The sequence below is a fragment of the Cyprinodon tularosa genome, unplaced genomic scaffold (genome assembly GCF_016077235.1).
Source record: "Cyprinodon tularosa strain WSP-4 unplaced genomic scaffold, ASM1607723v1 ctg637, whole genome shotgun sequence".
Taxonomy (NCBI): Eukaryota; Metazoa; Chordata; class Actinopteri; order Cyprinodontiformes; family Cyprinodontidae; genus Cyprinodon; species Cyprinodon tularosa.
In genome coordinates this window covers 392,518-416,916 of record NW_024039382.1, presented here as the reverse complement: position 1 = coordinate 416,916, position 24,399 = coordinate 392,518, and the positions used below count along the sequence as shown (strand labels likewise).

At 40.5% G+C, this 24,399-nt stretch overlaps 1 protein-coding gene across 1 annotated transcript; it reads left to right on the top strand.

Moving 5' to 3' along the window:
• Window positions 1–1,806: 1,806 nt before the first annotated feature.
• On the top strand, window positions 1,807–23,727 carry tspan4b (tetraspanin 4b). The gene is made up of 8 exons (XM_038308419.1): window positions 1,807–2,141; window positions 7,503–7,572; window positions 9,367–9,558; window positions 9,682–9,756; window positions 12,482–12,577; window positions 12,725–12,838; window positions 16,162–16,245; window positions 23,524–23,727. Exons 2-8 carry the CDS (start codon window positions 7,504–7,506, stop codon window positions 23,590–23,592), a joined length of 699 nt encoding a protein of 232 aa, XP_038164347.1. The 5' UTR covers window positions 1,807–2,141; window position 7,503; the 3' UTR covers window positions 23,593–23,727.
• The last annotated feature ends 672 nt before the right edge of the window (window positions 23,728–24,399 follow it).

Here is a 24,399-nt window from a genome sequence, read left to right as displayed (position 1 = left end):
TCTAAACACGCAAGCGCGACACATCACAACAACAATGGCGCCGTTGCTGCTAATGCTACTCACCCTGCTGTCGGGCTGGTCGGGCTTACAACAGAATCTTCTTCTGGAATATCTCCAGGAAGAACAGAGCAATATCGACCACATAGTTCAGCACCTGAATTTGACTTAACCACGAAAATAGACCCGCAGGGCAACCATTTATAAATATTAGTGCGCATGCCCAACATTTCGCTTATTTTTGCTTTGGCACCACAGCGCCACTTACAGGCCTGGCATACATTTTGCAGCGTTTTCATGGATTCGTGTGGACGCTCACATTTATTTTACGTCTCCGTCTTTACGGCAAACGTTTTGGAAAATATCAGCGTTTCGTGTTCGTTTTGACTTCGTGTGGACGGGGCCTAAGTCTCAGTCTCACACCAGGGCATTGTCTTCATCCAGTTTGGCTCTGTAAGTTCTGAAACTCAAGAGAAATGTGTTGCAAAGGTTCTGTTTGCAGCAGTTAGGTTCTGAAGAGTTCTGACTCATCCTTGATGGTTCTGGGGATCTGGTTTCCCTGGGGCCTGCATCTCCACTGTGGGCCACAGTGGGCCCCAGCTTTGAGCGCAGGAGCAGAAGCAGGCTGGATCAGACGAGGGAGAAAGAGTGAAGAGAAGAGGCAAAAGAGCTCTGTGGTTTTCTCTTTCTTCACAGGGAGGGGGGTAGGTTTTCACACCTCTGGTGGCTCCCATGTGACTTGCTGGCTGAAAAAGGGGGGCTGCAGAAGTCCCCCAGCTGTTATTCACCAAAGCTGCGTTTTCTTCTCTGGTCATCCTATCAGGATGAAATATGGACACTGCTTCCCAATGTCCAAAAAGTATGATCATGGCATATGGCACAACATTTATTAAATCACCATGAGACACGATGGCAAATATAACATAATTTATCTTACTCAGACCAGAGAAATGGCTCAGTTTACAATGGTGTCACTAAGCTTTCTTCGTCTGGAAGTCTGCCCCAAATAAGAGTTAAAAGAAGCTTTTTATAGATCTGCACAGTCAAACCATGCCACGTGATTACATCGTTACATCACACACAATGTTTGTGAATCAGAAGACATCACTGGCTCCAGCAATATCGAGATAACAGTGTTCTAGATCAAAGACAATCCAAATGCACATTGAGAAAGCTTTCTTTGTTAAGAATGATTCCCTCTGTCTGTATGCTCCCATTTCATTTGTCAAATGTTATGCTAATTAGATACACTGCTCATGAAAACATTAGTCTTCCCCATTTTAGTGGGACGGACTTATGCTTTCTGTACATCAAACTGGTAACATTTCTTCTTATGGGCTGATATAGATAAATGATTTAAGGACTTTCAACAGAACTATAATTAAAGTGCCTTGAGATGACATATGTTGTGAATTGGCGTTATATAAATAAACTGAATTGAAATGGTAATAAAAAAAAAAGGTTCAGGCAAAAGTAAAAATGTACAATTTTGTTGTTGAAAACCTAAGATTGTAAAACAAAGCCACTATACAATGAGAATGATCTGCAGAAATGGGACCAGGTCCACTGTTTGGTCGGGAAGTGGGCCAGTCTTCGAGTTCCGTTGAGTCAGAATGTTCTTGAACTTCTGCACTGTGTTGGGTTGTATCACTGAAATGGAGGAAACAGGAAACTTAACTCAGATTAGTTCAACAAAGAGGTGAAAAATTGGATTTAAAAGTCATGCTAAGAACTTTTGCTGCAGGAGGAATCAGCAGGGTCAAAAAACTGAAGGGGGAGGGATCCTGAACGGGAAGGGCAACAGAGCACATGCATCTGGAAAACATTGAGGAGAGAGAGAGAGTAAAGGAAAGAGGCAGGGAAAGACAAAGGCAGAAAGCTGTGAGAGGAAAGGCTTTTAAATTTCATCAAAGCCGTTACGACTGAAATTATGTTTAAGTTCCAATTCTGTAGAAAAACAAGATAACTTATAAAACCAGACAGGCTTAGTTTATCCAGAAGGCAGAAAAGGAGAAACAGGAAAAGCTGACTGAGGCGTCTGGCCGGTTCAGAGAGAGACTCTGGGACCTTTGACAAGCTAACAAAGGTAGTTTGGCTTTAAGAAGAGAGTGACGAGAAACAAAAGAAGTAAAAGTCAACTTCAGGTAAAGTGGAATTCCAGATTTTACTTCAGAGATGAAGACAAACATGAACGGAAACTCCTTTTTCGTTAATCAGCTGGTTCCAAACAGTCAATTTTGAATGCATGCCTTATAATTTCATCACATGCTAAATTACAACTGCTTCCTTTAAATTTCCTGTATTTGTGAACCTGATTCCTGATCGACTCAAACGTTGAATGTTCTGTGGGCAGCCCTGCCCCACATACTCTCACCTGGTGGTCCAGGGGAGGTGGCTGTGGGGTCATTGCACACATACTTCATCACACCGATAAGTGGGGGGTGTTAAGCCTGCAGCAAATCTCTGAGTGCATTGCAGTGTCTCTTAAACCAGATGGTAATGTCCATATATCATCTTCACTGGTCTACCATGTTCGTCACATTTTAAATCGCATGACTAATTTCCTTTACAGGGTCATAGGTTGCATGTTTCTTAGTTTTTCTGTTCCCATGATAATAACAATGATTGTAGAAGTATGTGCACCTTTTGAAATGTTATAACCACATATTTCTGTGCATTTTTATTAATATTTGTACATGAAAGATCCACAGAAACGTGTAATTGTGAAAGGGAAGGAAATTGATATATTGGTTTGCAGCTGTTGCTTATGCTAATGAATGATTGTGATCCAAACAGGAGTTCTTTTAACCTCTGTTTTGTTTTTCCATCTTTCCACAATCATCTTATTTACGAAGAGCTTGACTAAAACTGATCTCAGCAGATTGTTCCACCTAAGCTCTGATTTTCTGCAGCTCCTCTAGAGTCATCATGGTTCTCTTGGCTGCCCCCCCCCCTTAATAATTCTCACCTTTTCCAGCCTCTCTCTCTAGTTGGATGTCCATCTCTTGGTAGGTCTGCAGGAGGTCTGTCCACTTTCCGTGTTCCCATGATGGGTTGAACAAAGTTCTGGGAGATACTCAGAGATTCTGAGGCTGTTTTAGAATCTTCTTTAAACTGAACCAGAACCTTTACCCTGACTTTGCTGCTGTGTTTCCCATTCTTTATGAAAGATGGTTGTTCTCTAATGTTCTCTGAAAGACATTTAAAAGAAACAGAACAGCTGTGGTTATAGTTAGACTAGATTTAACACAGACCCTGCCCCAAATCAGAATAAACAGGGATCTACAGACTACGTTACATACATGGCTTATGTCTACCAATCAAGTGAAAGCAGAAAGCTGTTGGAGAATATTACATTTATGAGGAGTAACAAATAAAAAAGGACAAAAAAGGATTTACAATTACAGACTTCTTAAATAAAGTGATGAATTATGAAAAATCAGGTCAGGTTTACCAATACCTGAAGACGTACCAAGGCCCTTTCGCTGTATTTATATAAAAAAAAAAATGGTTAAAATTGTTTTGGGTTATCTTTTTTGGTTTTCATTTGTATTATGACGGTGTGGCTGTACTTAAACCAACTCTCCTTTTCTTTTGTGCAGAGAAAGCGCCATGATTCATTGGTACTTTTTTATCGAAGCCATTTTGGATTTTCCTGTCTATGACCCACATTTAGAGCAAAGAATAATTTCATTGGCCACACTACATTTACAGCACGTTACTCAGGCTTCCCAACCCCTGCAAGCAAATAACTCTTTAATGAAGGATTCTGCTTTGCGGGAGATATAATATGCGTTCCAGAGAAAATGCTGGAAGTCATAGAAGACATGGGAAATGCCTTTGGCAGTATAATTAGGCCTACTGAGCTGGGGAGGGAGCTTCCTTCCTGTCAGCAGTTAGACTTCCTGTGTAGGGTGGCTAGAAGGACAATTCAGATTAGACTTCCAGTGTAAACCTGCTCATGAGCACAAACACATCTCCACATATTCAGTTCTTCTTTTTATTCTTTGTTCAAAGGGCATGGAGATGTTGAATGGATTGGGAAAATCATTTCTTACCTAAAACATGCTGTCAGATTATGATATAATCAAAAAGGAAAACTGATTTTTTTTTTTTTTATTCAAACACAAGACATCTCCGAATTTGAAATCCGTTTAGATATAATAGATACTCTTATAACGGGATTGTTTGGTGCCTACTTTAAACAGTGTGTCTGACAGTCTGTATAAACTGTATTGTTACCCAGAATGTTTGCAATCTTTGCAGATTAGGCTTGGTTTTGACCTCCTGCCTAAAAGGTTGTTGGTCCCCCTTTTTCTGCCAAAATGTAGGTTTTCTGTGGCATCTGGCACAACAATGATTGCTGCATGTTCTCCAAGTCCTGGATATAATGAAGAGGTCCTGTTTGGGGTTTATCTGCCTTTTAAACTCAAACCATTTCTAAAAAAAATTGTTGGTTTTCTAGAAGTGTCCCTCTTAACCTAAAAAAATGGTCTGTTGTACAGGAAAAAAGTCACGTATGACAAAATAATTTTCTTGAATTATGAACACTGGAAAAACAATCTAGAAATAAGTAAATATTTCTTAAATAACACATATTTACCCTTAATTTGAATAGGTTAATGAGAATTTTTTTCAATATAATGAGTATTTTTACTCTTAAGATAATTAGATAATATCTTCTTGAAATAAAACGATACAATTGTGTTTTCTTATTTTAAGTGTAAATTGTCTTGTTCCATTGGCAAAATGTCTGTCTTACCTCCTCAATCCAAGTAAAAATTGACTTATTTTAAGAAAAAAATACTTATCTAGATTTAGATTTTTCCCACTGAAGGAGAACAAGAATAATCCATTTTTTTTGAGCAATGACTCTATTACAGTCACTTTGAGACATCCGTTCCCCCAGCCAGCTCTAAGCAGTAATAGCTCTATGGATGGCTCTATCTTTTTTTTAGGAGTGAGGGTGTGAAGCAAAGCTCAACGGACTTGGACTTAAACCCGTTCAGTCTTTCAAGGACCAAGGTCACTGTAGTTGCACCAAAAAATAAAATAAAAATGTACTCCTCTTCCACCTATCTGAAACTCGGTCATAGAAGTATCTCCAGCAGAGACTTCCCTCTCCAGCTTTTCTGGGACGGTTTGGGACGTCCCAAAGCCAGCCAAGAGGCATAGCCCCCCAGCATGTCACAGGCTGATCCCTGGGCCTCCTTCTGGACTGAGTTTCCCTCCTATGGGAGGAGAACAGATGCCCAAATCACCTCCGCTGACCCCTCTCAATGTGACGAAGCAGCAACTCGACTCCAAGCACCTCCCAGTGGCTGAGTTCCTCACCCTATTTCCAATGGAGTGCCTGGCTACCCTGCAGCAGAAGATTATTCTAGCTGCCTGTATCCAGGTTCTCATTCTTTGTGTTATGGTCCAGATGTTATGGCTGTAGGTGATGGTAGGAACCAACCAATGCATCAACGTCTGTGCTTTCTGGCTCAGCTCTCCTACATCAGAACTGTGAAATGCATCCATAACAGCAGCAGCTGCACCAATTGTCTGGTTCCAGAAGCAGACCTGGCTGTACTTAGAACCAGTAACAGAAAATGAACTCCATTAGAATAAATCCATTTTCAGTACTTCAATTACTTCATCCTGAGTAATCAGACGATGTCACTATCAAACCCAGCTTTAGTTTAGAATATTTTGATCCAGATGAACCTTCTCAAAATAAGAACCCCCCTCTTTCACAGAAAAGGTAGATTGCTGATCCGTAGCTGTGACTATGTCTATAAGTACTCTTTTTTTCTTATAGACTTTTTTAATCTTAAAACCGACTTGGATCTTACCTGTTTGGCTGTTTTTATCTCTGTACTCTTTATTTAACATGGAAAGTACTTCTGCCTTATGTTTAATGAGTATACTCTGCCTTCCCTGGTTGGTGAAAGGCCGTTTCGCACTGAGCTGAGGTTTCTGCTGGAGGTGTGCTTCTGTTAAAAAGCTTTCCCCTTCACTCTTGCTACGTGGTGCACTTAGTATGAGGAGATTGCTGTAAAGTCAGTGGAGAAATGCAAATAGCTGCAAATAAGTGTAAACTGCTGCTCTAAGAGGAGTGGATGCTTTCAGGCAATGACCTGATTCAAACTGCTAGAAAACCCCTAATACAGCCTGTAATGCATTATGTTTTCTGCCACCTTTCTATTGGAACCAACATTAACCTCTTTAGTAGTTATAGCTACAGCAGGTTGTGTGTGAAATTCAGCCACATTGGCAAGTCTTGACTGGTAAATAATTTCTTGTACATCTCCTCCACCTGCTGTCTGATAAATCCCACCCATTAACAGGTTCAGGGATAAGGAGAGAATTAGTTAATCACCTGACCTGTCAATGGTCATATTTATGTCTGATTGGTTTCTGTTATATAAACGTTTGAGCTTAAGAGGCTCCAATGCTTTATTTTGTAATTAATTACTTCATCTGTCTCATTGAACCCCAGTGGGCCTCAGCAGATGGCCGCTCACACTGAGCCTGGTTCTGCTGGAGGTTTCTTCCTGTTCAAAGGGAGTTTTTCCTCTCCACTGTCACTGCAAGCATGATTGGTGTGATGGATTGCCTTCTAGTCAATGAGTCGATGCAATCAACTGGTTTCCCTTAGATAGAAAACTTTAAATCAATTTGACTGGATGATCTGGTGAACTGGAAAGTGTCTTGAGATGACCTGTTGGGAACTGGTGCTATAGAAATAATCTGAATTGAATCTTAGGAGAGGTTTCCAGACATGTGAAGATTTTTCTTTTTCTTAACTTCATTCCAAAGGATTTTCAGACCCTCAAATTTAGCCTAATGACGGATTGAAAGGACAATAATTACTGTAGTTACATTGATTCTGGCTATTTTATAGGTGTTCAAAAATAACCATAGTGAGGAAATAAACATCCCCTTTATAGGGCAAGCTACTGTTTTTGATCACTTGCGTCCCCCTAACAAATGGAGCCCCCACCCCCCTTCCCTCAGTGAGGTCTAGAAGGACAATATCTATATCCAGTCAGCCATTCAGCAAAGATGCTGTACTATTTGTTTTGGCATGTGACCAATTAGCCCTTGAATGATATATTACCCACTAAGTTGAAAAAATATTACAAGACAAGAAAAAAGGTAAAAAGCCAAATATGGAAGTTAATAAGTTAATAAATATATATATTTATAAAGTTAATAAGCTAGGTTAAAAAAGTAAAAAATGTGATTGCCTGTTTCAGCATTAAATCTCTAAGGTTACAAAATAAAAAATAAAAAATTCTTCCACGCTCTGCTTTTCATGAATTTCTTACAGAAGCCCTTTTGTTATTTTCTCAACATTTTAGGACAAGTGGCCATTTCTTATTATTACATTGACCTTTCACTGAGTACCCGATAAAAGGTTAAAATTAGCCCTAAAAGGGCACTAAAATTGGTCCTGAAAAGGACAAACTGCAGTGAAAAACTCTTTAAATAAAAAAAATTTCTCTTATTTCTTGCAGGATGTCTGCGTCTCAGAGGTGCTTTTGCTGCGTCAAATACTTGATGTTTGTCTTCAATCTTGTCTTCTGGGTTAGTATTTTTACCAGTCACAAACTGCTGGTCTTATTTTATGTTTAAACTTTCTTGCTAAAGCATTGATGTTATAATACAGGTGCTGGTCATAAAATTAGAATATCATGAAAAAGTAGATTGATTTCAGTAATTCCATTTAAAAAGTGAAACTTGTATATTATATTCATACATTACATACAAACTCATATATTTCAGATGTTTATTTTGTTTAATTTTGATGATTACAAATGACAACAAATGAAAATCTCAAATTCATCATATCAGAAAATTAGAATATTGTGAAAAGGTTCAAAATTGATGGCCCCTGGTGCCACACTCTAATCAGCTAATTAACTCAAACCACCTGCAAAAGCCTTTAAATGGTCTTTCAGTCTAGTTCTATAGGCTACACAATCATGGGGAAGACTGCTGACTTGACAGTTGTCCAAAAGGCGACCATCGACACCTTGCACAAGGAGGGCAAGACACAAAAGGTCATCGCTAAAGAGGCTAGATGTTCACAGAGCTCAGTGTCCAAGCACATTAATAGAGAGGCGAAGGGAAGGAAAAGATGTGGTCGAAAAAAGTGTACAAGCAAGAGAGATAACCGCACCCTGGAGAGGATTGTGAAACAAAACCCATTCAAAAATGTGGGGGAGATTCACAAAGAGTGGACTGCAGCTGGAGTGAGTGCTTCAAGAACCACCACACACAGACGTATGAAAGACATGGGTTTCTGCTGTCGCATTCCTTGTGTCAAGCCACTCTTGAACCACAGACAGCGTCAGAAGCGTCTTGCCTGGGCTAAAGAGAAACAGGACTGGACTGCTGGTGAGTGGTCCAAAGTCATGTTCTCTGATGAAAGTAAATTTTGCATTTCCTTTGGAAATCAAGGTCCCAGAGTCTGGAGGAAAAGAAGAGAGGCACTTCATCCACGTTGCTTGAAGTCCAGTGTAAAGTTTCCACAGTCAGTGATGGTTTGGGGTGCCATGTCATCTGCTGGTGTTGGTCCATTGTGTTTTCTGAGGTCCAGGGTCAACGCAGCCACATACCAGGAAGTTTTAGAGCACTTCATGCTTCCTGCAGCTGACCAACTTTTTGGAGATGCAGATTTCATTTTCCAACAGGACTTGGCACCTGCACACAGTGCCAAAGCTACCAGTACCTGGTTGAAGGACCATGGTATCCCTGTTCTTAATTGGCCAGCAAACTCTCCTGACCTTAACCCCATAGAAAATCTATGGGGTATTGTGAAGAAGAAGATGCAATACACCAGACCCAACAATTCAGAAGAGCTAAAAGCCACTATTAGAGCAACCTGGGCTATCATAACACCTGAGCAGTGCCACAGACTGATCGACTCCATGCCACGCCGCATTGCTGCAGTAATACAGGCCAAAGGAGGCCCAACTAAATACTGAGTGCTGTACATGCTCATACTTTTCATGTTCATACTTTTCAGTTGGCCAACATTTCTATAAATCCTTTGTTTTTATTGGTCTTCAGTAATATTCTAATTTTCTGATATGATGAATTTGAGATTTTCATTTGTTGTCATTTGTAATCATCAAAATTAAACAAAATAAACATCTGAAATATATGAGTTTGTATGTAATGTATGAATATAATATACAAGTTTCACTTTTTAAATGGAATTACTGAAATCAATCTACTTCTTCATGATATTCTAATTTTATGACCAGCACCTGTAATATAATAATATTGATGATATCCTGTAGCTAAAATCATTCGGTCGGTCAGATTTCCTTTCAGCGGTTTTAATCGTGCTCTGATGTTACATTTCCTTTAAAGCTGGGAGGATGTGGCTTGTTCGGCGTCGGGGTCTGGCTGTCCTTCACACAGGCAGAGTTTTACTATCTTTCGTCGTCCTTTCCTTCGCTCTCAGCCGCCAATCTGCTGCTGGTTGCCGGTGGCATCACTATGGTGACAGGATTTCTGGGTTGCCTTGGAGCTCTGAAGGAGCAGCGCTGTCTTTTGTGCACCGTAAGAGCAATATGTGATATGCTTTCAAAGAACATTTAAAAAGAACTAAATATGGATTTGTTATTAAATTCCAACCTTTTAATGTTGCATGTCATTATTTAGCTGCTCTTCTCTGTTTTGCAGTTCTTTGTAATCCTGTTGATTCTGGTCCTAACAGAGGTCACCATGGTGCTGGTTTTATACTATCTACACGACCAGGTGAGATCACAGCCCTCCATACAGTCTCTAATCTGCATTAACAAAGAGGAAGAGAAAAAAATACAATATAATTTTGTGGATATAGAGCCACATAAAAACACCTAAAAGGTTGGGCTTGGTGCATCGTACCTACTTGGTTTAACCTGTTTTACCCTCCAAGTAGGAATAAAGTAACCTGACTCCGCCAGATGGATTTGCTCCGCATATCCATCTGGAAACCTTCCGTTGAAGTAATTTTAGGAAGGGGCGAAAATACTGGTTAGCTGATTGGCCTATGTTGGTGATAGACGGGCCAAATAAACCAATCAGATCAACGAAGCATATGGCGTACTAACAGAGCGACGACGAAAACACAACCGCAAGCCAGGCTACTCTTGCCGAAACCAGTCGGGAGAAGAGCAAAAACATCTTTTCCTCTGAGAAAAGCCTCCAGAGCAGTGTTTTGCTCTTCTTTCATTGAAGAAATACTCTGTAATTCCGATAAAACTTGCTCGATAGCCACGCTAATGCTAGTTTCATCGGCTGAAGCCGCCATGTTCTTTTGACTGAACTGTCGCGCTTCTCATTGCGTCACACCTCAACCTGCCTCAAAGCCAACGCTGATTGGACGTTCGTTTGATGAACGGCTCCAAATTTTCTTTAACGGAGAGTCTCCAGACTGATCTGCGAGTGAAACCTTGAAAGCTCGCGAGATCAAGATTGTCTCACGAGGCTAGGAATAAAGTCCAATAATCCAAAAAAGTAAAAAAACAACAACACTGGATTAGTTTCCAAGTTTGAAGACCTTTTGCTTCCCATCCAGGAAGCTTTTTCCATTCAAATGTCAGAAATAGTGTTGATTTGCTTTATACAGCAGCTCAACAATGTCTTGTTTTTGTTTAGAAAACATCCAAACTGAAACGGATGAACGGGTCCACCCCTTTGGAATGGGGGTCGTTTGGCTTCTTTGTTAGCCTGCAAAGCCCCATACCTGTCTATGTCTCTGGAAGGGGGGTCGTTAAAGGGAATTGTTGGCCTGGATGAATAGGTGAGGTCTTCTCTTCCCCTTTAAAGGGGTTGGGGTTGCGATGATTGCGGGAACGGATTAAAGCTACAGGGTGTAATAATTACAGGGATATACAGTCAGAAATGTAATATATTATACATAACTATGTTATTTATCATCATCTACGAGCTCAGCCTCTTAACCATAATATTTGCGTTGCCTTAGAATGCGTTATTTATAATTACATAGGAGCGGGTCTCGCAGCCATGGAGGCAGACATCTTTGCGCTACGGCAGCGCAGAGCCAACAAACTAGCGATTGCGAGATCGCCCATTACAATAACATGCTGCGTGATGATGCTGTTACTCTCCAGTATACTTATTCAGCAACGTCCCTGACGTTTCACAGGTAATGATTCAGTAATTTTCTGTAAAATAATTTTTTGGGTATATACCTCGGTTACTTCTCTCCGGCTCCTTTGGAGATCTTCAAGCCTTTCCTCCTCTGCTCTAGTCACCCCGCTGGCACCTCTCCCTCGCCTGGCCCTGGCTGCACGCCCACCCCGGCCTCTCTGCCCTCTTCCTCTCCCTCTTCCTCGCCTTGTAACCCCCGTGCCACAAACAAGACTTGGACTCTGTAAACGGGGAATATATATTCTTCCAGCAAACACAATCTCGCTGTTAAACTAATGGCTACAATTACTTCGTCTGTTTATATCACCATGCAAAGCAGCTCACCAAAACGTCACAATGATGTAGAAAAATTAACGGGTATATTTATTATCTTAAGTCTACATGAAATCTATACCCTACACAGACTAATGAAATACTATCTGTAAAATTATCTATGTAAACAAACCTCATCACTTGAGAAGGTAGGTGATGCGGACGTCGTGGAAGACATTTTGTCCCGTAACGCTCGCCGTACTGTTGGGGGGGGGAAGCGGTGGGGGGGAGATGTTCATGTTGCTGCGGTCTGCAGTCTGGACGTTAGATGTTGCTGAAGATTACACACTGTAGCTTTAACTCAATTGCTGCATTGTACGTTTTTGAAAGCTGAGTCCACCCCCTCTTGTCAAGGTTGGTATTAAAGCTTGAAGCCTGTTGTTCTCTTCATCCCTGACCACACATGTCTGACATTGTTCCGCTGAGCTTGTTCTCCAGGTTCTTCGTATATGCCTTCTTGCATCCTTTTATCTTGATTTTAGGTTGCTTCTTTTTTTCCTCATTTATAATTCCTTCTTTTCCTTCAAGTTTTTATTTCTTGTTTAGCAGTTCCTTCAGATCACCGGTAATCACTGGTTTCTAATTGGGCATCTCACGGTTCTAGTGGGGAGGGTTTTATTGAAACAATCAATAGTCAGTCATTGTATTGGTGTCCTCTACAGTGCATCCCAGTCTGCAGCCTCAATACACCTATCTTCTCACAGTTCTCTTTAATGCAGTCTGCCCCTGATAAAGAGCCTTTTACTCTGAGCAGAGAAAATAAAGGAATATGATCCGGTTTCCCTAGAGGAGGTCTTATTGCAGAGATGTAGAGTCCTTGACATTTATAAGTCCAATGTTCTGTAACAGCAGCTGTTAAACTGTTGGAATGTTGGCAGTTTGGAGAGTGAGGCTTATTCAAAACCACCAATTATTGCCAAAAATGCATTTAGCTGTTGTGACTGTAGCCTAGAAAAACCTAAGAAATAGAATTATTATTTGAAGCAGTAATTGTTCATCTCTTTGTCTTTTTTAGGTGGAGTTATATGCCAAGTCTAATCTAAAGGATGGGATGAAGAAATACGCCTCAGATCCTGAACTGCAAAATTCATGGGACAATGTGCAGAAAACAGTATGCATGACTTGGTTGAATCCCTCTGAATACTTCTGTTTTTTAGTATATCACTGACACCAAGCAGCTGCAGTTACAACCAGCCTGCTGCTACTGAACTGCTTTTGAATATTGTCATTATTCTTCTATCTTTGCTTCTGTGTGCAGTTTAAATGCTGTGGGGTGAACAACAGAACAGACTGGTATGATGTGCTGAACAACGACCTGCCCTCATCCTGCTACCTTGGCTTAACGAAAGAGACAGGGAAAGAATGGAATAAGGTTCGTTTGTCACTCAGTCCTGTGGGGAACATTTGGAGCACCAGGCTGGCGGGAGGGAAGCGGAGCGGTTCAGTTTTTTAAAGAAAAGGTCCGGTCAGCAAGGATTGATCAATGGATCGTTATTTATACCTAAAACTAATACGTTTGCAGTGATTTAATGAATTTAAAGTTAATCAGTAAAAAAATGCAAAAAGATCATTTTCGTCACGATCACTGATTCTAGGACCGTCTATTTTTGCCCAAATATAGTAACCCCTCCCTCCTGCCATCTTCTGGCAGTGACGTCACGGTGCGGTTAGCCTAGCGCCATTCTCCCCACTTTACAAGCAAAATCAATGGGAACTACTAGACACATCTGCAATCAACAACAATTATTGAAGATTTCCAGAGGACTTCACCATTGAAATTCACCAGAGCTATAGTGAAACTGACAAGTTGGATGTTGGAATACATCGGGTGAAAGTGGAAAAAAAAAAAAAAAAAAGTTATTCCACATTTCTGATTCCTGATCCTCCACGGACGGGTTGGTCGTTGGATCGCCAACTTGAAGAAGGAGAATTTGCCATCGAACTTCTGGCCAGAGAAAAAACCCGTAATATGTAGCCAACATTTGGAAGAAGAATGTTTTCAAGATGACTTGGATAATAGCGCGTTGTGACAAACACCAGATACAGCACTGGGACTTGATCAACAGCCGATACCGCACCGTGACGTCACTAACCAGTAGGTGGCAGTAGTGTTCTTTGACAAACATGGATGCCTTCAGTAAAGCACATTCACATGAAAATTACTCTGAATTAAAAATACTTCAATTATTGAACAGTTTGTAATAATTTCATATTTAAAGTCATTTTAGAAGTTTGAATTCTGAATATGAGCGGACTTTTCCTTTAAAGAGGGACTTTAATGGAACATAAACGTTCCTTAAAGGAGAATTCCGGTTTTTAACACTTTTAGCCCATTTTCTGTAGTGTCCAGGATGAAATCGAATGATCGACACCAAAATTTTGACGATTGGTCCTGTCTCTGCTTTTTGGCTCATGCAGAATCCCCCCCTGGCTGCTTCAGAATGGCTTCCATTGTGCATGTCCGATAATGTCCTTAAAACAACCTTAAACGTTCTTTTTTTTAAATATGCTACTCACCGGGTCGTCAGCGCTGTTCAATGACGTTCCAAAAAAAGTTTCGTGAAGAAAAACCGTTCCTGTCTCGTTTTATTTAGCATTTTGTAAATCCCAGAACAATTTTTTCCGATACATCACAACCGCTTATAAACTTCCGCTTCCCGTTCGAATCTGAAGCGTTGCACACTCCAGACCACTAGTTGGCGACAATGTCTCTATATACTCCTCCTCAGTATATTCCGGTTAAAAACGGTATACTCTACCGTCAAACTCAAAGTCCAATATGTCCTCCTCAAGAATCCACCTTTCGTATTCCATTTTCAGAGTTTTTTAAAGTGTTTAACAGAGACGTTAGCACCTCGACGTCGGAGTACACAGAGTGAAGCGAAAAGACTACAACTAAGTGTAAACAGGCCCCATTTCCGTTTCCGGTGGCGGAGGGATATTGACTATTCCAACAGAACTCAATGGGATTTACAAAATGCTAAATAAAACACTACAGGAACGTTTTTTTCTTTACGAAACTTTTTTTGGAACGTCATTGAACAGCGCTGACGACCCGGTGAGTAGCATATTTTAAAAAAAGAACGTTTAAGGTTGTTTTAAGGACAATATCGGACATGCACTATGGCAGCCATTCTGAAGCAGCCAGGGGGGGATTCTGCATGAGCCAAATAGCAGAGACAGGACCAATTGTCAAAATGTTGGTGTCGATCATTCGATTTCATCCTGGACACTACAGAAAATGGGCTAAAAGTGTTAAAAACCGGAATTCTCCTTTAACTTTATCTCTGTATCTTTATCTGCGCCGCAAATGTTTGCTATCAGTAACCGTACACACTTTAATGATTTACACTAAGCCTGGTTCTAATGGCTGTTTCTTCCTGGTAAAAGGAAGTTTTTTCTTCTCCTCTATTGTTGCATGCATGCCCTGTGTGAGGGATTGCTCTAAGACAACAATACAAAACCTGTGGTTCCTACATGCTCATCTAGGAGGCGCGAATCCTGCAAAGTCAATGACTCAAACTGTGTTTCCTTGGATGGAAAGTCTCTGCAACGTTCCTTGAGATGGCATTTGCTGTAGATTAAAGCTCTATAAAATAAATTAAATGTAATGCTTTGTTGCTGAATTGCTCCTTTTAATCAAATTTTTTATAAAATCGGGATTGCCTATTTGACTAAAGAGGAAATAAAAACCACTAACAGATTTGTTAAACTGATGTTAGACTCAGAGATGCTCTTAAACTGCTTTACAGATAAGCTCCATAAATCAGCAACTGTTAAGACCGACTGATGCTTTGATTGATTATTTCCTGTTTAATGTTTACATTTAGGCAAATACTGAATCAGGTGAAGCAACCTGCTCTGGAGATGTTCTCTAATAAAGCCTGAAATTGAGAGTGACCAATCTGAGGATGTGCACTATATGAACAAAAACTTCTGTATATAGTGAAATGAGCACAAGCAATCCTTGCACACATTTCATACTTATTCCTATGTTTCTCATGCTAGATGTCTTAATTTAGGGAGTGGTGGCCTAGTGGTTAGGGCATAGAGCTTGGAATCCTGAGGTTCTGAGTTTATATAATATGCTGTATATATAATGTCAAGGAACATGTTCAAGTGGTAAGTCACCCGTCCTGCAAACAGGAAGCCTGGGTTCATATCCCAGGGGGGAATGAGCTGCCTGTCCTGATACTTGGGCAAGACCCTTCACACTGATGTCTGCTTTGGGGACTAGATCTTGGAATCCTGAGGTTCTGAGTTCAAGCCCCACTCCCACAGACTGCCACTGTGGCTCTCTGAGCAAAACCCTTATCCCCACACTGCTCCCTAAGGGGATGGGTTAAATGCAGAGGTAAATTTTTCCAATGTGAGATCAACAAAATTCAGTTACTATAATTCCTCAAAAGGCCGTGGCGTCATTAGAATTGACAATCAGACCAAACCATCAGAATCAAGCATCAAGACCTGCTGTGAGAACCTTAGTCTACCTTTTTCTTCAACAATAGATGCGCCACGCATCTTTACTGCTTTGAGCAGTTTAATTCTTTCAGAGGGAAAGTGAAATCTTCTCTCCCTGGGACGTAGACATTTTTTTGTGCATTGTTAAAAATAAATCAGTTCTTCTTGTTAATCCATCTGCTGCCTCCTGCGATATTTCTCATCAGAACCTGTCCAATGTTTGTTGTGTTGCAGGGGTGCTACGAAACAGCTAAAAACTGGCTGAGCAACAACATCAGCTCCATGCTGGTGTTCGGCGTGTGCATCGGTGTCATACAGGTAATTAATTTGTCAGATTCATTTATTGGTTTATATTTCTAGAGGTAGCTTCTTGTCAGACATATTGAGATGCTGCTTCAATATTTCCTGAATGTTCGATCCTCATGATGCCTTCTATTTTGGGGAGGTGCACCAATCCTCAAAGCGTCTTTACAGCATGATGCTGCCACCACTCTACCTTGTAAATTGGATGTTTTTTCTCAAGCTTTAACTTTTCCCATTTACTCGCCCCAAAACAAACTATTTGTCCCCGAGTCCATCTGCAAACTTTAATCTGTCTTTCATTGCTGTTTTAATCACTCAGCCCATGATGGTACAGGACTTTTTTTTACTCTGGAGAAAACCATTTCCATAGCAGTTCCAATAGCAAGATCTTTAGCTGTGTGCTTGGGTAGAATCCCTCCTTTGACAAAGATTTGTTGCACACAGACTGGTGTTTTTAAGCTTTCGCTTCTGTTATGGTCAGTTTCTGCTTACAGCTAATAAAAAGGCATTTTATTTAAGGTTTTGTCAGGTTGGGGTGAAGTTTGAAGAGGATCCAAATGCAGAGAATGAAGCTGAAGTGGATTCTTGCAGATTTAACAACAAAAGTGTAACAGAAGCAAATTTCAACAAATATAAATCCAGAAAATTGAAAAACACTGAATATCAGATATACTCACAACAAAAAGGCAAAGAAATGACAACAAACCAGCAACTAGTGACTCCAGCAGGAGGTGCATATATGGGAGAGAGAAACAAAGACCAGGCTAATCTGCAGATTGGGAGCAGGTGTGCACAGAAGAGTCTAGAAGGGAGCTAGGGAAAAAGAGATTGGCACAAGAGGATAAAGCAGAAATATCTAATAACTCAAATACAATCAAATATAAGTAGAACCACAAAATGGAAATAAAATCAATGAAAACTCAAAGATAAAACTAAAACAGAATCAAAACCATGACAGGTTTGAATATTATATCAGATCAATAAAAAACAACATTTATTTATTTATTTATTTTATTTAGTGTCTATAAGTATCTGATTTTAGATGTGGTTCTGCTCAACTAAAATCACAACAATTCACAACACTTCAAAACAAATTGGTAGAAATGTATAAAATAGAGCAAATATTTATAGGAATATGAGTATTCAAATATTCATATTCAGTTTAAAGACACCCGGTGCAGGGCAAAGCAGACCAGCAGAGGACATGTTTAGGTCATGAGAGCAGCTCATCTTTTGGAGGAAATGTAGCAGAGCTGGGGTCCAGTAGCTCAGACTGGTCTGTGAAGAATTACCAAGCAGAGGGCTTTGACTAGGCCCATTTCCCAGCTTCTTTTGCACTGGAATGACTTAAAAACAATAAAAAAAAATACTTATTCCGACAATACTGCATATAAAAGGTGAAGAACAAACTGATTGTTTGTGTTGGAGAGAAGATTTTTCTCTTCAGAAAAATGCCAAAGTGAAACTTCCGCTATAGTCAGAGCCAGCTAACCCTGAGGCAGTCGCTACAAGTGAGCAGCGCATCTCAGCTTATGGAAACAGTTTACATGTATTGTTTGAAAAGTGGCTTTAATTGCAAAGTTTTTTTTTATTCAATTCAACCAAGTTTCCTTGGTGAAAACATATTGAAATTTTTATTGATTATTTTAGCATCTGTCAGGTATCACAATTCAATCTGCACTGCATTTCACATTGAACAGAGTTGTGGTTCTGCTGGGGGCTTCTTCCTGTTAAGGGTGAGCTTTTCTCTCCACTGTCGCTTTGTGCTCATTGAGTAGAAGCAAGTCCTACAAATTCAACAGCTCAGTGAATACTTTCCTTAGATAAAAAAAAAATAAAAATATTAATCTGTCTGTAGGATTTAATGATCAGCTCCGGAAAGTTTACTTAGATGACGTGTATTGCAAATAAGAACAATATAAGTTCAAATCTGACCCAATAAAATAATTCCTGCAACCTTTGTTTTTTAAATTGAAAACAACAAGAACATGAAGCAACAGCCTTTTCAAATTTCATTTTAGGCTCTGAGGTACGGTTGCTGAGGAGGGCCAACCCTGTGTATATACATGATATATCACAAACATAATAAACGCATAAAAAAGGAAAATGCGTCAGAGGAGAAAAGCTATAGCATAAATGCTATAAGGATAATAGCTGTTGAAAATACATAAATCATGCAAACAAACAGAACACATAAAGAACGAAATATGCTGCAAGTAACATCTGGTAGTTAGGAAAAGCTGCAAACTAGTATTGTATAATTTTTGAGCCACTAGAGGGAGACGATCATCATCTAACATGAGAGCAAAGCCTTAGTGTCAGGATACATCAGATGCTGAGAAAGATTGAAAGATTTCAAGGAAAGCTTCTTTTTTGTCCCTCTAGATCTCATCTGGATGATATCCTATTGGTGCTGGTTCACATTCTCAGTCATCCAGGTCATAGTCATTCCAAAAGTTAAAAAACAATCCATTGGACATGCTTTCCAAGTTTGAACACGTTTGCATCCCATAAAGGAAGATTTTTTAATACAAAATGTTATAAATAGCGTTGATTTTTGAGGCTTTATACAGTAGCACAACAAAGCCTTGCTGTTCTTAAGAAAACATGCAAATAGAAACGGACAAACGGGTCCAACCCTTTGGAATCGGGGTAATTTGGCTTCTTTTATTAACCTGCAATGTCTCATACCTGTCTTTGTTTCTGCATTTCACATAAACAGGTAAGTTGCTTCGATATTTCCTCAATGATTGCCCCTCGTGATGCCTTCTATTTTGAGGAGGTGCACCAATCCTCAAGGCATCTTTAGAGCATGATGCCGCCATCACTGCAGCTCTCAAATTGGATGCTTTTCTCAAGCTTTAACTTTTCCTGTTTTCAAAACATAGGTATGGGGCATTGCAGGGTAACAAAAGAAGCCAAGTGACCCACATTCCAAAACGGTTGGACCCGTTCGTCTGGTTCAATTTGCATGTTGTATAAACAACGACAGGGCTTTGTTGGGCTACTGTATAAAGCAACTCAACGCTTTTTCTGATATTTGAATTGAAAAAGCTTCCTGGATGGCAAGGGAGACGTCTTCAAACTTGGACACACAGTCCAGTGGATGTTTTTAGCTTTTTTGGATGGATATCCGATCTTCCTTTGTGTTTTTTATATAGGATCTGGTCCATTGGCATTCATTCATAGGAGCTTTTTATCTTCAAAGATACAAAATCATAGGTGCTAAATAGCATTTTTAGGTATGTGCAATACAAAGGCGTGTTACAGGTGATCTCCAAAGATCGCTATGCAAATGTTAAGACATTGAAACCGGCAGTTTGAGAAAGGCTGAAAAAGAACGATGAGGTTTAAATTCATGGAAATGAAAGTTATAATGATATAGCACCTATAGATATTTTATAGTGCCACAAACAAAAGTAAAAAACTAAAATAATGAAAATAAGTCATATAGAGAAAATATTACATTCCATTTTACCGTATTTTCACAACCATAAGGCGCACCGTACTAAAAGGCGCAGTCTCAGTTATGTGTGCCATTACTGTATTTAACACACACATAAGGCGCACCAGACTATAGGGCGCGGGTTTTATATACAGGTACATGTCCTCTACTACGTTTAAATACCTCTACTGCGTATTTAAAAATAGAGCCGGAGCAAAACTGAGTATGTTTGTGCTTTATTTGTGTATTTATTACAAAGTATTAATCCTCTGTTTCTGAATTAAACAGCTGCGCTAAATCAGACATGCCAGTTTCCCCTTCTTCGCTGTTAGAGTCACTTTCCGTGCCGTGCGGCTCCCCGGCTTTTGCGAAAGCTCGAACAACAGTGCCAGCAGGCACGTTAGCCCAAGCATCTACAATCAATCCGCAAACGGTGGCGTAACTTGGCCGGCGCTGCCTTCCACTTTTCGTGAAACTTGTCTCCGTCGTTCATCCATCGCTCCCACGCCGCTTGCCGCCTTACTTTGAACGGCCGGTTCACACCGATGTCGAGCGGTTGAAGTTACTTTGTCAGACCTCCCGGAATAACGGCAAGCACAGCATTCATTTGTTTCACCTTGTTTTTCACATCGGCTGTGAGATGGGCACGCATGGAGTCACAGATTAACAGCGATGGTGATGAGTGGAAAAAACCACCTGGTCTCCTTACATACACCTCCCTCAGTGGCGGCTGGTGAAAAATATTTTTGGTGGGGCTGATATAGCCTAGTGTATGTCTCCAACTAATCCGGAATAAGAATTCAAATAAACAATTGGACAATACATACAATTTAACAGTAATGATTTAATTTACTATATAATAACAGTAACAGTGATGATTTGGGTCACTGTGACGGGGTTCTTTGGCCTCCAAGAATCCAGGCTCAGTCGGGTTACCGGTGTTGGTGATTTATTGTGCTCAAAAACTCAAAACAGGGTGCAAAAGAAACTAAACATATACAAGATACTCTGGGCCTCAGCCTCCCTCCAGTTACCAGCAATGTAACAAAGAAACAGAAAACAAAAATTGCCGCTTTTCTTCCCACAGCCCTCATTAAATAGTTTAAGCCCCTCCCCTCAAATCTTATTTCTGATTTCTTCTCATAAATCAGTTTTGTCCATATATTACCTCCACAAACAATTGATATACAAAAACAAATAATTTTTACAACTTAATTCTTTTACACAGATTCATTGACTTATTCAATTACACCAAACTGGGTTTGAACCCAGCAAAGACGCAGCCAGACTGAAGATGACAAGTCCCCGTAGCATAAACACGTACACACCCACACCCCCCACACACACCCACACCCCCACATACCCACACACACGGCTAACCCCACTGAAATATTAAGTGTGCACCCTCAATATGCCAGCAGGTAACCAGGAACAGCTTGTGTGTTTTAAGTTCATGGAGCTACTGGTCTCAGCGCGAGTGTATTGGTCCTCACAAACACAGTATAACAGGAATGTGTGTGTGGCGCGCAAAGTTAGAGAGGTTGTTTTAAGCGACGAGGTGGATTCGTCACAGTCACAATAACCATGACATGAAATGTTCATATCCTACAACAGGGATGTTCTTCTGGCAAACGGGTAGATAAATAAGGATCTCACCGAATTTGGTGGAAGCTGCACCTCGCTCGTTACATTCGCCATCTTCCCTCTAATTGTCTGCACCTGCGCTTGGGTTCAGAAGCCTGTTAAAGCGCAGTATTTTCAGCGCCCCAAGACCATAAAGTTCCGAGACGCTGATTGGCCATTAAATTCACCTAGCAATAGTACATGATTGAGTTAATTTCTAAAAATATATTTTACGTTTCTCTCTTCTTATCAGGGAGGGCGGTGCCCCAGGTCCCCCTATGGGCCGGCCGCCACTGACCTCCCTCAGCCACTCTTTCATCATCTCCTCATCCATCCAGCCCTTTTCATTTGCCTTAATAACGACTCCAGCTGGAAAAGTCTCTTTAGGCAAAGTCTTTCTCTTAAAAATCAACATAGGCAGCAGTTCTGTCCACGCCCACACTTCCCCCTTTAACGCTCTCATGCCGGTCTCAACAACGTCCGCAGTAACAACACGCATAGGGCACGCCCCACATTTTGAGGGGGGAAAAAAGACGTTTATATGCGCCTTATAGTCGCGAAAATACGTTAATAGAATTTTATATTTTTTTTCTTATTGACATAAGATTATGTTCTTTCCATCTGGATTTATGTCCACTAACTCCTCTTAACAGCCCCTTGTCAATATTCACTGCTGAACGAGGAAGGTGCTTAAGAATTATATAAAACTGTGAGTCTTTGTTTCTACTTTCTACTTTCACAGTAAGTTACAAAGTAGCAGTTTTGCTCCTCTTAGTTGTGTCAGATTTGGTGGAAATGTGTAGAGGCTCCAAATGCAGAGACAGAAGCAGAGATGGTTTCTTTTAGATTTAATAATATAATATAATAATAATAAAATAGAATTCAACTTTAATGTCATTACGCAGTCACAAGTACAAAGCAATAAAAATGAACTCTTTGCATTTAACCCATTCCCTTGGGGAGCAGTGGGCTGCCATTATGCGGCGCCCAAGAATCCAAAGTGGCAGTCTGTGGGAGTGGGGCTTAAACTCTGGGATCCAAGCTCCATGCTCTAACCATGGAGCTTGGATCCCAGCTTGGGCCACCACTCGCCCAATAATTCAGACTGAACAGGTAGGGAACCTAAGCCAGGCATAGACTGTGGCCTTACGCTCTGATGCGAACTACCTGTTCGCACGGTACGTCTAAAAACCACACGCCGGCCTCAGCACCAAGAGATGGAGCTGATCGGATTCCTTCGGATTCTGGAAGAAGAAGAAGAACTCCTGGTTTGCACATCCGCAGTGCTTCAAGTTCTGGGAAATTGGATCATAGCTCTGCTTCAACAGCAGGATTTGCCCACGACCACCTTACGACGGCCGATTGAATTTCAAACACGTTTGATTTTCTCCCGACCTTATGATTCCTGATCATGAGGTGGTCGTGAGAGGCTCACCCACCCCCCCCACCCCCACCCCCGTTAAACCCTGTACACTACATGATGTAGGATCAGGATCAAACTCTGCCTGATCTAAAATATTCTCGCACAACGGGAGAATCTGCCCAAAAAGGGCTAGAAATCATACAGTATATACCTGGCTTTAGGAACAGAAACAAGGAGACACTTGGGAGGAACACAGATAGCAATGTAGGGAATCCAGCAAACAGGAACTGAACTGTAGGTGTATATATGGGAGAAAATAACAATGAATGGGCTTATCAGCTGATGGGGAGCAGGTGTGGACAGGAGCAAACAAAAGGAGCTAAGGAGAAAGAAACGGGGCACTAGGGGGAAACAAAGGATAACAAGAGAAAACAACTGGATCCTACTGTAACTAGGACAGAACTTAAATGAAGCTAAAGTTAAAGTAATGACTACAACTAAAACTAGAACAAAGAATAAATAATACCAAAATGCTGAAAAGAGAGAACTGAAAGGAATAACAGGGGAAAGTAAAACTAAGAATTCAAAAATCATAGAAATCTTGAAAAACACAGAATAATTTGAAAGAAAGCAAAACTAAGAACCCAAAAAGAAAACTAAAACAAAACCAAAGAATCCAGATAGGACAGAACAAATGACATGAGTCAAATTGTGGGAGACTCTACCCACCTCTGATGGTTCGGTTTGGTGGGAATTAATTTCAAAATCTGAATTCTGCAAGCTAATGGAGCATCAGCTTCAGTGATGGACTAAAAACGATGGAACTGCCTTCTCTGACCCGTGCCTCTCCTCCTCTTGGCAGATTCTGGCCCTGGTGTTCTCCATGCAGATGTACTGTCAAATTCTTCATGCTGAGAAGAACATGGACTGACAGCGGGTTACCGGCTAACATGCACCAGAGTCTTAAACGCTGAGGGGGAAACCTGCAGCCACTATACAGGGTTCCATGAAATGAGAACAGTTTAAATGTAAAAATGTCGTTAAAATGCTCTGAAGTGACTGATGATTCCAAAACACCTTTTCAACGGGTGTGTACGGCAGAAACGGTCCAGAAATCATTGATGTTGTTTCTAATTTCTTTATATTACGTTGGTTTGTACATTTATATTTTCCAGCAAAATGAATGCATGAATATGAACTGGATTAGCTAATTGTAAATACTAACAACACTGTTATGTAACATTCCTCATCATGTATTCAGATCCCTGATTAGTTGACATGTAATCATCTCACATCTCTCTCATAACACCGTGTATAGTTTAAGGCGGAGGTCTTCAACAGGGGTCCGCGACCCCTAGGGGGTCCATGGAGGTACTGCATGGGCGGTCGCGAAAGTTTTGGTTAATTAGACTTTTTTTTTTTTTCCCCGCTGCAATTTTTTCCACTAATTGAAACGTCTTTAAATACACATTAACATAAATTCAACACACTGTAGTAAAGAGATAAATGGAGGCAGACGATGTCTTTCAGTCATCAATGCACACATTCAGGAGCTCTTTCAAGCTGGGCACCATTTTATTCACAGAGAGGGATCGAATCAGAAATACTTTAATAATCTCAGGGCAAAATTACTTTATTTAAATTACTCCATCTGTAAAAGAGCGACTATGGGACCAGTTTGATAGAACTATATATAATTAGGGGGTCCCCGCTCCATCTCGCCATCAGTTTGGGGGTC

Bases quoted from the DNA above. Each gene is read 5' to 3' on its own strand.
- tspan4b (XM_038308419.1), top strand. From the start codon at position 7,504: ATGTCTGCGTCTCAGAGGTGCTTTTGCTGCGTCAAATACTTGATGTTT. The intron at 9,559-9,681 runs GTAAGAGCAATA...TCTGTTTTGCAG, and splicing joins AGCGCTGTCTTTTGTGCACC to TTCTTTGTAATCCTGTTGAT. The intron at 12,839-16,161 runs GTTCGTTTGTCA...GTTGTGTTGCAG, and splicing joins CAGGGAAAGAATGGAATAAG to GGGTGCTACGAAACAGCTAA.